Genomic DNA, 13,223 nt, shown 5'->3' on the forward strand with positions numbered 1-13,223 from the left:
GAGAAACCTGGAACGACGGCCGCCAATATGGTCGCTTTGATAGCGCCTTGGCATTCCACTGTCCGCTGTGCGATTAGCTTAAGGCCAGCCAGCGTTTCCTTTGGCATATTCGCTGCCTGAACATCATTTGTGCCTGGTACGCCTCGCATGCTACAGACAACAAGATTACGCGAAACCTTCCTGCCTCGGTTGATCGATACCATTCTATTGGTCTCCCACGGACTCTCAGTCCGCCTCTTCGACTACCGTGGCCACTGCGTTACATCACCTCTCAGAGATAGTTGCATGCAGCTCCAACGATTGTTAATAGGTATCCTGGTACACGTTTGCTTGGTGAGTCAAGGCGACACCATGCAATCTTCTGGGCCCTTCCAATAACCGGTCTTTTGGACGCCGACAGCAAGAAGCCAACCTATCAGCGCAGATCTCTCTTGTAATGCTTGTCCCCATCTCGTGATGCAAAAATAGTCTGTCAAACATCTACAGGCAACAGTGAAAGCCATATTTATATGTTGTCGCATTCTAGTGGTGGTCCTGCGACGCCATCTCGACGCAACCGGGATGGCCTGGAGGCCATCAAGGCGAAGTTGTCTGTCGATTTATGATTTGCGCTCGCAAGTATGCCCGCAGTGGTTGCATATCACAGATGCTCAACAGGTTAACGCATGAGAGTAACACAGCCCTCAAAGCCATCCAACGGTATGGTTGCATACCGGTGAGCGGGCTAGTAACCGGAGACATCTGGAGCCCTAGCATGCTAGATCCTTTTGGAGGCCTCGGTCATCGAGCTCTTAAGCGAGATCGTAATCCTATTAGTCGGAGCTGTTTGTTTTACAGTATAGTGCTGCAAGCCAGCTAGGGCTCAGCCGTACACCTGGCGTCCCCTGATTAACATGAACCACCCCCATCCGCGGGGTCGCTTCACGCTCACAGTCTAAGCCCCCAGATCTCGTAGTTCATATCTAGGGGCTATTGCATAGCACAGCAGAATATATACTGCTACAGGGGAAGCGTACCCGCGAATTGCACATGCTAAATCTTTCTTGTACCTCTGGTATCTTTATTGTTAATGTCGTCGCCTCAAGATCGCGGTGGTGTGGTCGAAAGCTCTTCAAGTGACTCGCCAACTTTGTCGGACGGCGGAAATGGGGGTGCGCCGCCACTGCCTCGCAAACCAATTCCAAGGAAGGGACATACCAAGTCACGCCGTGGTTGTTTCAACTGCAAGAAGAGGTACTTTTGGAGAAGATCAAGCGCAGGTGTATGTATGTGTGTGTACATACGTTCTGACACTAGCACAGAAGGATCAAATGCAACGAAAGGCACCCTGAATGCAGCCATTGTATCAAGGCGGGATTGCAGTGCGAGTATCCAGCAAACATCATTCAAGCGATGCAGCGACCTCGACCATCGCCACAGGCTCAGGAAGTAGGCAACCCGCGATCAGCGTTGGGTATTTTCGTGAGTGTATTCTTGGGCTTACATTCAACATCACAACACCTAACAATCGAAGTCTATGGCGGATATGCGTTTGTTCCATCATTTTCTCATTACAGCCTACCCGCACCTCCCTGTTGGAGCCGACAAGATCTGGATCACAGCGATTCCTGGCTTTGCACACATGGTATGTACTTTCCTCCACACCTCCAAGAGGTAACCGAAGTGCTGAATATTTCAGTATGAGTACCTCATGCACTCGATCCTAGCGCTAGCCGCGTCGCACTTGGATGCTGTTACGCATTCCGGTGTAGCCGAACAGGCCATACAGCATAGAATCTTAGCTATGAAGTCTCTCAATGAAGCCCTCTCGGCACCTCCAAAGACCAGTTGCGAACGAGATGCAAGAATGGCCGCAGCCCTAGCACTTGCTTTCCAATCAAGCCACTTACAGGATGGTATGGCAGAATTCCTCACGATGGTCCGTGGGTGCAATCTAATTGGAGGCGACGAGACGTCGTTGAGAGATGACTCAATCTTCAGTGTAAATACACTCGTATTGAATGGTTCCGAAGCTCATACTGACGATATATAGGCATTCCGTGACGATGGCCACCTCCACACAATGCGAATGCGCGTCGGGACGTCGCCGCTGACTTGCGTTAACCACGAAGATCTCAACATGGCCGCGTTATCTCTCAACCTCATCAAGGCTCTAAGCATGTCGGACTGGGAGCTTTCATATTGGGAAATACTAGTATGCACAGTCAGTCATGCATATGACAGTCCGGTAGAGACATACACCACCTTCGTCATGCTCTACAACACGCCATCCCACTGGACCCATGATGAGTTTCAAGCCTTCATAGATCCCAATAACAGCGTTGCACAAATTCTCCTGGCTCACTTCATCGCGATCCAAGCTATCCTTACACCAATTCTTTATCTTGAAAGAGTCGACTTTCAGGGTGTACATGCCCCGACTGCGGTGCTGGGCTGGATCGAAGGGATATATTGGAATGTACCATGTCATTTGAGGCACCACGTTGAGTGGCCCAGAAAAGTGTCTCGGTATCCTTTTATACGATTTATGGGGCAAAAGCAGGTCGAAAACTGCGATACGGATGCGCTTCTGGTTTAGATTTGTAAGAGACTATAGGTTAAGTTTGTAAGCTTTCGTCTTTTGTTATCAAAACAGTATTGTACCTACGATTGACGAGCTTTCTGTACTATTGAGATACCCACGGCTGCTTCGCAGTTTAGAAACACAGTTACTTTGCTTTTCACTAAGTATATGTGCTGGCCATAGACCGAAATCATCTCCTACTCTTCTCGCCGGAACACGGTGGATATTATTGGGAAGCCTTGGCTTGTACACTGAGCCGAAGACCAAATCTAGCGATCGAACAATCTGGAAGAGACACTCGCTCATCAGGTTGTTCCAGACCTACGTAACATGTCGTAAATTACTCAATCGAAAGCTCTTGTTTCTTCAATATCTCCACAAGCCTCACAACTGTCTTGGGACTCCTGACTCGAATTCGGTTAATATTCTCTCTCACCTATACCAGCATCAACGCACCCACTGGTTGTACTTGCGTACCTTCTCATAGAGAACATCCCAAAACTATCCAGTACCATCTCTGAAGCTTCATAAACCAGTCGCAAACAAGTACTGACGTATCTGTTGTCGTAATAGCTGGAGAGAATATGTGAAAGTATTGAGCTATGATGGGGTAATTTCCTTTGGGAGGTTTCTGGCAGCTGATGCATGTACTTCTGGTCGACGAGGATATGGATCACCTCTGACCTATGCATTGGGAGTGAAATAAGAGCTGAGAAGGATGTGTTCCAAGCCACTCAAAGAATAGTGCAGGGGAGGACATGAACTGCTCGGAACCATGTTTCATATCTATGGCAAGGGAATCTGTCGGAGTATGCGACGTATCCTCCCTTTGGAGAGTATGATTTTGGGCGATACGTATAATGTCTATTACCAACATTTGTGTGCATCTGCTGAGCATGAGGTTAGGCGACTGGCCAACCCAAGTATCTTCGCGACCCGCACTAGATGTCAAGACCCTCAGCCAACTGACTCGACTTGATTCAAATCGAACAACATACCATCATTACACGTTCATAGTTGCACATCGCTTTCAGGTCGTTCCTCTAATCTACTGCAACAGAGTGCGTATTGGTGCCAAGACAAGGCAGAGATATCCCTGGATGTATGGCTACGGTACTATTCTTATGTAAATTCTGGGGGAACATAATGCCAATTGGCATGCTTATGAACTACGCCTCGATCCAAACTCAAGCCCGGTTATCATTATACCCTACTGACAAGATATCACGTTACGCAGACATGCTCCCAAACCACTTCCTCATCAGGCTCTTCCTCTCTCTCTTCAGTTCGATAGCATCCTCCTCCACTACAGCACTATCCCTCAATCTGCCAACCCATTTTGGAGGCCCCCTCTCTCTAACGCATTTTTCTTGTGCCTTGATCCAATATTCTTGCTCCATAGTGCGATCATTACAAGCATTGGCGTACCAGTCGTGCCATTCCTTATGATCCCACCCACACCTACTCCCCCATTTCTCTTTGATCTTCTCAACAAAGCCTTCAAGCTCGGTCTTCGCGCAAGCAGAGCAAAGAGTCTCCTGTGGAAGAAAGCCAGAAATCGGTGTACGGTAGTAGGTGTAATGGTTCGAATAAGGTGTGTAGTAGGCTTTGCAGTGTGAAGATGTGCAAGGACGGAGTGTATAGCGCCAATCCCATGCATCTTCTTGGGCTCCTGGTTTTCCTTTTGTCCCATTACTTTTCTGATTTAGGGATATCGGACGGACACCCAACACTCTTTGCTTTTGCTCTTGTACTAGTGCGGCATCCTTGTGTCGGCGTTCTCGTCTGAAGCCCTCTTTCAGTATTTCAAACTCTGCAGCTATGACGCCCAGGGTCTTCCGCCCGGCGCTCTGACGTAGATTCTCGTACTCGCGCTTGCACGATACGTTGGCCTGATTCAAATCTTGGTTGGCATGGCGTGGGCAGTAGCCGTGAAGACGGGACATGTTATACGGGCTCTGAGGGAGGTAGTAATTCGATCCCGTACGAGCAGGCGTATAATGCAAGGTACATGAAGGATATAGGCAAGGTATGTAGTGGTCTAGAGGGTTGTATTGACCTGGCGGCGAGGACACCAAAGGCTCTAAGACCACTGGAGCCGACTGAGTGGAGATACGTAGGTTGGTGGACTTGGTAGACCTGGTAGACCTGATGGACTTGGTGGACTTGGTAGACTGGTAGGAAGCCACTCGTGACTTCAAGCCTACGTTTGGCGGTGTAAAATGGGCTGGTAGTGGAATTCCTTCCCATCTTGAATCGGGCTCTTGACAAGAAGTCGATCTGGCTTTGAGACTGCTTACTCTTTTCCTAACAACCTTAAGCGATCCAGCTGAACGTACGGGAAGAGAGACTGGGCGTTTGGGAGTTGGCGATATTGGTGTTCCCCACGCTTGGAAGTTATCGATCTGTTCCATCAAGGTCGCAGTTGGACTTGTAAACGATGGTATATGATGATATTGAGCCTTTGTGAGAGGATTCGGTATCTTGTTGACCAAAGGTTCTGGTAGCTGAATAGTCTTCGGTCTTGCTCTTGGCCAGGTCTGTGGCTTTGGCAGAGGATCTGGCTCCGCGAACCGCACCGCCGGTGGTGACGATCTTCTATTAGAGATCATAGTCACCGATTCGGAAGATTTAAGACTGGGCTTTAGGCTCGATCTTTGAGGTCTCAGTGGTGATGAGGTGGAAGATGGCGATGTGTTGTATTGATCATTCAACGACGATTGAGACGAGCGTGGTGTTGAGGGGGCGCTGGAAGCTGTATCGACGGAAGGCATATTAGGAGATATTAGGTCTGCTATTGTTGGAGTATCGGTAGTGACTGTTGGGGAGCGACTCGTTGAAGTGCTGACCAAGGGAATATGGCTGGCTGTCGAGTTTTGTGTACTCTTTGATTGCTGGGTGGGTCGCATAGTGCCAGTCCCTAGATGTATAACCTGAGACATGACGGGCAGGGATGATGCCAGCAACCTGCCAAATCGAGCCTTACATGCAGGGCTTATCGATGGGACGAAAAGGAGATCTAGTGGACATCCTGTGGTCCAGGAGGAAAACAGTAGTCTCCGGAGTGGTCAGATGAAAAGTTAGAGGGCGACGTGAGTAGTGCAGACAGGCGGTTGAAAAGTAAACATCGGGAAAAGTACGAATCAAGATAGGGGCAGTACAGCCTGCTTCAAAGCGGTTGAGTCGTTTAAAAGTATTCCGCAGATGGGAAAGCAAACAAAAACGAAGAAACACAGCATTTGTGTCGGAAAGGTGCTGCGGACTCAGCCTATTTATCTGCGTTGACAGACGCCGCCTAACACGTCGCGCCTATACTATTGAACACTCACCAGCCGCATCATTGCTCTGTAGAGTCAGAATGAGATTTGTGTATCCAAGGATCTTACATTGTTGAGTTTGAAGGGTTATGGATGAGATCCGCAGCGGCGAGAGAGGCGAAGTCCAGTCCCAGTCGGCCTCGCGAACACGCTATCTTATTGGGAACAATACACGCGCACCGCCCCCGCACCGTGAAAGATAGTTTGAGTAAGGTTGACAGATTCACGCAATTTTGGAGAGGGGCGAAAGACATAGAGGGGAAATCTGACATCGCTCTGTCCAATCTATCCACGCGACGAGATGTCGAACAAGTATGTTACATCTAGGCCAAGAGACTGTCGGTTGTCCCGGAATGGTATAATTGTATGGCACATGGCAATTTGGAATAGTTCTAGTAAAGTGTCTATAGTTTGGCCTTGGGCTGTTCTTGCTTGAGCATCGCTTCGGCAACAAGGCGTCGCTGGATCTTTCCTGTTGCGGTCTTGGGCCTGTAAGTGCGTAGTCAGTGCATGTTTCATCTGCGTTGTTGTTGTTGTTGTTGTTGTTGTTGTTGACGTACATGATATCGGTGAAGAAGATCTGCCATTTGTTAGATTATGTATCACACCGCTGGGTTCGATTGGACGTCGACATACCTTTTTCGGTAGCTTAAATTTAGCAACGCGGTCCGTCAGCCATGTCTTCAGCTCTCCCGCAGTCAGCGCATGGCCCTCTTTGACCACGACCGCAAGACCAACATCTTGGCCATACATCTCGTCTTCGATGGCGAAGCTCACGGCTTCAGACACTGCGGGATTCTGTGCAATGACGTTGTCCAGTTCGATCGGGCTAATTTTCTCACCACCTTTGTTGATCAGCTCCTTGATGCGACCAGTAATGATGACATATCCTTCAGCATCCTGCTTGCCCTGATCTCCGGTACGGAAGAAACCGTCTTTGGTGAAAGATGAGGCGTTGGCAGCTGGGTTATTGAGATATCCCTTGGTGACGTTTTCACCACGGATACAAATCTCTGCCTCTCTTCCTTGTGGTACCTCCTTGCCAGCATCGTCAAGGATCTTGACTTCGACACCCTGGCCAAGTCCCACACTGCCGGGCTTACGTTGGTTGGGAGGAAGAGGATTACTAGTCATCTGATGCGCAGCCTCTGTCATGGCGTATGCCTCCAACACTGGGGCCCCGAACGCCTTCTCAAGTTCGTGGAACGTTTTGGGCGAAAGGGGACTGGAACAAGATCGGATAAAGCGGATTTTGGGCATTGGGCTCGGAAGGGGACTCTTCAGCAGAATCTGGTGAATGGTAGGGACGGCGGTATACCAGTTTGCCTTGTGCTCATTGAAGTCTTTCCAGAACTCGGAGGCGGAGAACTTGGGCGGCACAATGACTGAGCCTCCCGACGCCAAGGGAGCCAGGAACCCAGCGAGCAAACCGTGCACGTGAAAGAGAGGCATAACCAGCATGGTACGATCGTTGGGTGTTAACTCATAGGTTCCCTGGATGTTCTTCATGGTGCGCAACAAATTGCGATGCGTCAGGGGTACAGCCTTGGGTCGTCCAGTAGTACCGCTCGTGTGCAGCACGAGAGCGACATCGTCGGGCTGCGCAGACTGGACGGGCGCGGTTTTACCCGCAAGCTTTCCAGCCTCCTTCACATCCAGGACGACCTCACTGCCATTGTAGTAGCATTCGGCGATGGCGGCATTGTATTTCCTTGCTGCGCGGACAGCTGCCGCATCTTGCGCAAATGCACCCTTTGGTACCAGAGCAATTGCTGAGCTCAGGTCGTCGATGTAGAACTCGAACTCGGATTGCTTGTATGCCGGGTTCAGTGGCGCTGCGATAGCTCTCTGCCATGATGCAGCGATGAAGGACACGATGAACTCATACGTGTTGGGCAGTGCGATGGACACAGCTGCCTCGGCAGAAACGCCGACCTTTGCCAATTGTTGTTGGAAAGCCTTCACGTCGGTGGCAAGCTTCTTGTACGTGACAGTCAAGGCAGGGCTGCCGGGGACGATGACAGCGGTCGATGTCGAGTCCTTGGAGAAGGCGTGTTCTAAAGTGGTTGGAGACATGATGATTACTAGATAGGGGATCTGGCGGTTGCAATTAGATGGACACTTATAACGCTGGGGTTCAGGGCCATGGTACCTTGATGCTTCTATGACGCGCAAGGAAAATCTAAGGTCTAATGCGGACACCGGAGCCTGCTCAGATGTATCAAGAGATATGGAAATGACTTATCAAGGATAAGGATTTGGTATGACAGGATAGCAATGGGCGTTCCTGCATGTATGCACACGTAATGCGGCTAACGCCTTAGCGTGGGGAACCGACGCCGACACGCGGGCTGGGGTGCTTGGCGGGCCTTTGACATTGCGCCTGCCACTCCACCACCCTCACAACAGCCTTACGACCACAACCACAAACCTCAACCGCCGCCTCTGCTCCATGTACTGTGCATCCACAAAACAGTTACTAATCTAGCCATTTTTCTGCACTCTAGCTTCCCCCGCCGCCATCCACCTAGTGACGTGGGCAGCCACATTCGCATTACCCCAAGTCGCGCCTGCGCGCACATCGATATTAGCATGGCGTCTCAGCAGCCGCAGAAGGCGCAAGGCCTGCCCAACCCCTATGGTCTTCCAAACCCCTACGCCCAGAAAGGCCTTCCAAATCCGTATGCTTCGGCTACCATCTCCGCTGCGCCTGTCAAATATACAGAGGAACAGGCCAAGGCCGAGCAACAGAAGAAAGCACCTGGTATCTATCTGAACTGCTCCGTACCATTGTCCTGAAGCATCACTCATGTGATTGTGTAGCTTTCCATAACCCACACAATATCAAGCGTCCCCAGGCCAAGAAAGCTGGCCCAACCATCAAGAAGGCCACCATGCCTGTAGCTGCACCCCTCTCTTCTTCGGGTTCTGGTCCGGCCAACAACCAGCAGCATGGCATCGACTATTATCGCAGCACCGTAGAGGACGACTTGTCGATTATGGAAGAAAAGAGGATCCGCAATTATGAGGAGAAGCAAAGGAAGAAAGAGCAGAAGAAGTTCAACAAGATATTCGGACAGTGGAACCCTCAAGCTCCCCACAAACCCGAGCGGTACTCCAACCTTCGAGCATACAAGGCCAGTGGCGGCTACCGGCGCAAGAAGGAAGGCTTCACAGCTTTCTTACGGGGAGCTGCCGCCCAGTACAAGTCTCGTGACGACAGTGAGGAGACCAACGGTTCCCATTCAGCGTCTTCTTCGAGCCCAATACCTGCTACGTTTACCAAACCGTCTTTCGCCCCGCCTGCATCTTACGAAGATAGCTCTGCAATTCCCTCGTCTGACCTGTTGGGAGAAGACGCTTATGCCCGTCGCATGCGCCTATCCCAGCAACAGCCTGATGTCGTACCGCCTCCGCCTCCATCAGTCACCGACGATAACCCTCCGCCCCCACCTCCGCCGAGCTATCAAGGTGCGACTATCTCTGCACCACCGGTACGCTATGCAAATGCGACTATATCTGCACCACCAGTCCGGTTCGAGCGCTCCGACGTTCAAATGGAAGATGCAGACAACGAGCCATCCCGCGAAGAACGCCCTGCCAAGCGCGCTAAGATTAGCAAGGCGGAAGCAATGATGGCCAAAATGGGTTATAAGAAGGGCCAAGGTCTCGGAAAGAACAACGATGGTGTTATTACCCATCTAGAAGTGAAAAAACGCAAGGTTCCACAGGGTGCAAGCACTCTCGACGACGAAAACGGCAAGGTCAAGTCACAACAGGTCTGGGATGTCAGTGGTGGTATGCGCACTCAGAAAGACGAGCCTGGCAAGTTTGGTGCGGAGTCCGCTGTTGTGGTCACTTGGGGCTGTGTGGACGGTGTCGACTGGGATGCCAATGCCGAACGCAACGACGGTGGTATCCGACAAGACATGGGTGAAGCGTTCAGCAACAAGGTAAATTCCATTCCAAAGTTACGAAGGTACACATGCTAACAGAACCAGTTTGGTCCAGTTGAGCATGTTCAATTAGACGAGAACAACCAGGACGGCGTAGTTTATATCCACTTCCAGTCAGTTCTCAGTGCCCTCAACGCCGTCAACCGCTTCGATGAAGGATGGGAATTCAGAGGCAGGAAGATCACTGCCAAGTTCTACGACGAGCGCAAGTTTCACTCTGGCATTTACGATCACTAGGATCCACTCCTACTGTTGTCGTGCGGTTGAGTGCGCGTGCTTTGGTTATTAGCGTTTGAAGAACTATCGGGGTGTTCGACTTTATGATTGGTGTGCTTGGAGACATAGAATATGGCAAGGGACGAGAAGTTGAAGGAAGTGGCACGTCTGTCACGATTCAGATATGCTTGAGGGGGAAGACGTGTACAACGGTATGGTTCAAGGAGGGTGATATACTAGAAGCCTATACTATGCACCTGGAATCAACCACCATAAGATACGGAGCCCACGTAATACTGTGCGTCCACCATGATTCCATCACATCAATGTATCTTGTCTTTAACGCGACCTACACGCTGGCTTGTTTATACGACAATGTCAGGGGATGGAACCTTGTATGGTTGCAAACAGGAGATCGTTATCGTATCGTCTAAGGGCAGCTGCGCCGCGGTCTCTATACTCATACTCGTACAAAGTATTACATATCCACCCATCTAAAAGAGACTCCAAGATTCGCCTGCAACTAAACCATGTTTCTAATGCGAGGTGCGCCCGACTCCAAGGTATATACTCTCCTTCACTTGTCCTACCTCACTCTCCTCTCCCAACTAAGCATTGCCAGGTTTTTCATCGGTATCGATATGCCATACGACATAATTCGGTAACCCATAAACGCCATAGCCTGCTCTCTTAGCCATCTTCGCAAACCCTTCTGTCTCGGCCTGGTTTTCAAATGCGTAGCTTGGGAAGTTTATGCCAGAACGGTGCACGTCTGCTTTTACAATGATGTTAACGCCACCGATGCCGTCTAGGGGTATTTCTTCATCCTTGTCGGCGCGCCAATCGCCCATCTTGGCCATGTACTTGCGGTTCGTGGGGTATTGTTTATAGCCTATAAAGATGAATTAACGAATGGAAATAGTGGGGAGGGAGATGAAGAGAGTGATACCTTCTGCAAGGACTACATCTTTGTTGAGGGTGGAAGCGAGTTTGAGACCTTCGGGAGATTCCTGCCAGGAATTGTAATCGACTGAATCCCGTTAGTGAAGACCGTAGTGCTAAGTTATGGAAAACCTACAGCGCCCTTCGATATCGACCATCTTGCCGTTCTCCTCCTTGTAGCGGTGGAACCAGATATCTGTGTATTGTTAGCGCTAGCGCCCCAAGATGGTATTGCAACACATACTAGGGACAAGGACATCCCGGTCATGTGCCACGAAGTCCTCGATGATCTTGGACGGACTATCGACAATGTCCACATCCCTCCAGTAAACCCAGCTGTGCTCTGGTTTCAACGCAGTGTATAGCAGGTAGTTCCTGGCTTTACCTAGTGCCTTTCTCCGCGGGCCTTGTGCTTCGAAGCTATGTCTGTCCTCGACACTTTGCGAGAGTGTGACACCAAAGTCCTTCTCAATGATCATCGTCGACCTGAAAGCAACTTCAGGGTTGTTTTGCACTCTCTCCAGCTCCTTTGCCAACGCAGCCATAGTATCGTCGGTCGAATCGCCGACCAAAAAAGCCAAATCGATCAGCTCGTGGGGATAAGTGAGCGAGGTGAGGAGGTCGAAGTGTTTCGCAAGGTAGTATGAGGCATCGCGAAGCGGAGTAAGGATCAGGACGCGCTCCTTGTTCTTCGCTGCATCAACGGTCGATGTGATCTTGTTTAGGTCTACATGCTCAATATCGGTGGAATTGACCTCTACTGGCTTGTGGTGGTTGAATATCACAGGTGTGTTTAGATGCGCATGCCAGTCTTCGTTCTCGTTCGCTGTCATGTGCATTGGAGGTTTTGAGGGGCCGAAGCAGTAGAATCTGGTATGAGAAGATTAGCATCAGCACGATGCGAATCATGACGAGGCCTCTGCTGGAGCTCTGTAAATACGAATCGTGTGACATACCTCTGCACCTCTTGTGCTGCGGACCCCATTGACCGCCATAGCAGCAAAATCGCGGCAACCAGACCGACTGACACCAGAAACCTTGGGTTCCGCACTGTGTGTATGACCTGCCGTGATGGTGGCAGCCGTGCTTTAGCGGCCTTCCACGAGTATCCTTTTCCTGCAAGCATGTTGAGTCGGAATGGTCCCGCGTGTTCTTTCTCCACCTCTTCCCCTCTAGCCTGAGATATGCGTATCGATGAGCTACGCGCTCGGACGCTGTCCGTATTACTGGTTTCCCTCTGTGAATGAAGCGGCGGCGATTGCGACTGTGGCCTCTCCAGTTTGGCGGTTGGGAGCGCCGGGGCGCGCGACGTTTAGGGTGGGAACTAAATGTTGCGGGTGACGTCGCAGCGAAGGCGGGCTAGCAAGAGCGGAAGCGACAGACAGTAATGACTAGTGAAAGCAGGGTCCTGACTGGCTGCACGGTGGTACAGAGCAGGAAAGCAGCGATGGGGTGAAGGAGAGGCGCAATTGCGTTACAGGAGCAACTCGTTCAGTACAGATTACCGTTGAGCGCGACGAGCATGCAAATGACGCTAAGTGCAGATCAATCGCGATAGTGCCGCTGATGACGACGCTTCGGAAATAAAGTAGTCTGTGATTCTTTCATAATTCGCCGAAAGACTTGGTGAGCCGGCAACAATGCTTCTCTGGCCACTATTACTGCTTGGTGTACTCTGGCAAGTTGTCTTGCGTCCAATGCGCGACACCACCTGCATCCTAAAATGCGCACGTGAAAACATGGATCGGTAACATCAACATCTATTGCGCCGCGGTTGTCAAGAGCGAGGCTGCATTATACAGGCCGCCGGTACATGGGATCATTGCAGCGTGATTGGCCTTGGGCAGTCTGTGATATTTACAAAAGAGGCCCATTTGTTTACCCACGTCATCTGTTATACGAACTTAGCCACTGCGGCCCGCACGTTAGAGCCCGCTTTCCGTCTTACCACGCATGTGATACGCCTCGGGACGCCTGGAAAGCAGCTACTCGCCATGACAAGCCTTGATTTGAGCCTTTATGGGACTGTCCTTCTCGCATGCGTGACTTTGACCGCCAGAGCAGAGCCGCCAGCCATTGCAGGTTCGTCGAGACCTCGACAAAGGTGAAACTGATGTGAGGTCTGTATGGAGTGTCCGGGAGTCTAGAGTGTTCCTATCAAACACTCATATTTAGACGGCGATCACGGCGAAGGGACTACAACGTTCAAGATAACATCTCGGTCACATA

General features: G+C 50.6%; 4 protein-coding genes across 4 annotated transcripts; 1 reads left to right on the plus strand and 3 right to left on the minus strand.

Annotated features, from left to right (window-relative positions):
- Window positions 1-3,792: 3,792 nt before the first annotated feature.
- On the minus strand, window positions 3,793-4,509 carry J4E82_001328 (uncharacterized protein; the record flags this gene model as incomplete). The annotated part of the gene is made up of 1 exon (XM_051727643.1): window positions 3,793-4,509. One exon carries the CDS (start codon window positions 4,507-4,509, stop codon window positions 3,793-3,795), a length of 717 nt encoding a protein of 238 aa, XP_051592488.1.
- Window positions 4,510-6,284: 1,775 nt separating this feature from the next.
- J4E82_001329 (uncharacterized protein) lies at window positions 6,285-7,956 on the minus strand (the record flags this gene model as incomplete). Its single annotated transcript, XM_051727644.1, has 3 exons — window positions 6,285-6,369; window positions 6,441-6,460; window positions 6,517-7,956. 3 exons carry the CDS (start codon window positions 7,954-7,956, stop codon window positions 6,285-6,287), a joined length of 1,545 nt encoding a protein of 514 aa, XP_051592489.1.
- Window positions 7,957-8,472: 516 nt separating this feature from the next.
- Window positions 8,473-10,073, plus strand: J4E82_001330 (uncharacterized protein; the record flags this gene model as incomplete). The annotated part of the gene is made up of 3 exons (XM_051727645.1): window positions 8,473-8,644; window positions 8,704-9,833; window positions 9,882-10,073. 3 exons carry the CDS (start codon window positions 8,473-8,475, stop codon window positions 10,071-10,073), a joined length of 1,494 nt encoding a protein of 497 aa, XP_051592490.1.
- A 587-nt stretch (window positions 10,074-10,660) lies between these two features.
- On the minus strand, window positions 10,661-12,120 carry J4E82_001331 (uncharacterized protein; the record flags this gene model as incomplete). The annotated part of the gene is made up of 5 exons (XM_051727646.1): window positions 10,661-10,944; window positions 11,002-11,082; window positions 11,131-11,190; window positions 11,239-11,864; window positions 11,951-12,120. 5 exons carry the CDS (start codon window positions 12,118-12,120, stop codon window positions 10,661-10,663), a joined length of 1,221 nt encoding a protein of 406 aa, XP_051592491.1.
- Between the last annotated feature and the right edge of the window lie 1,103 nt (window positions 12,121-13,223).

The sequence above is a fragment of the Alternaria postmessia genome (genome assembly GCF_024291825.1).
Source record: "Alternaria postmessia strain BMP 2775 chromosome Unknown scaffold_5, whole genome shotgun sequence".
NCBI lineage: Eukaryota > Fungi > Ascomycota > Dothideomycetes > Pleosporales > Pleosporaceae > Alternaria > Alternaria postmessia.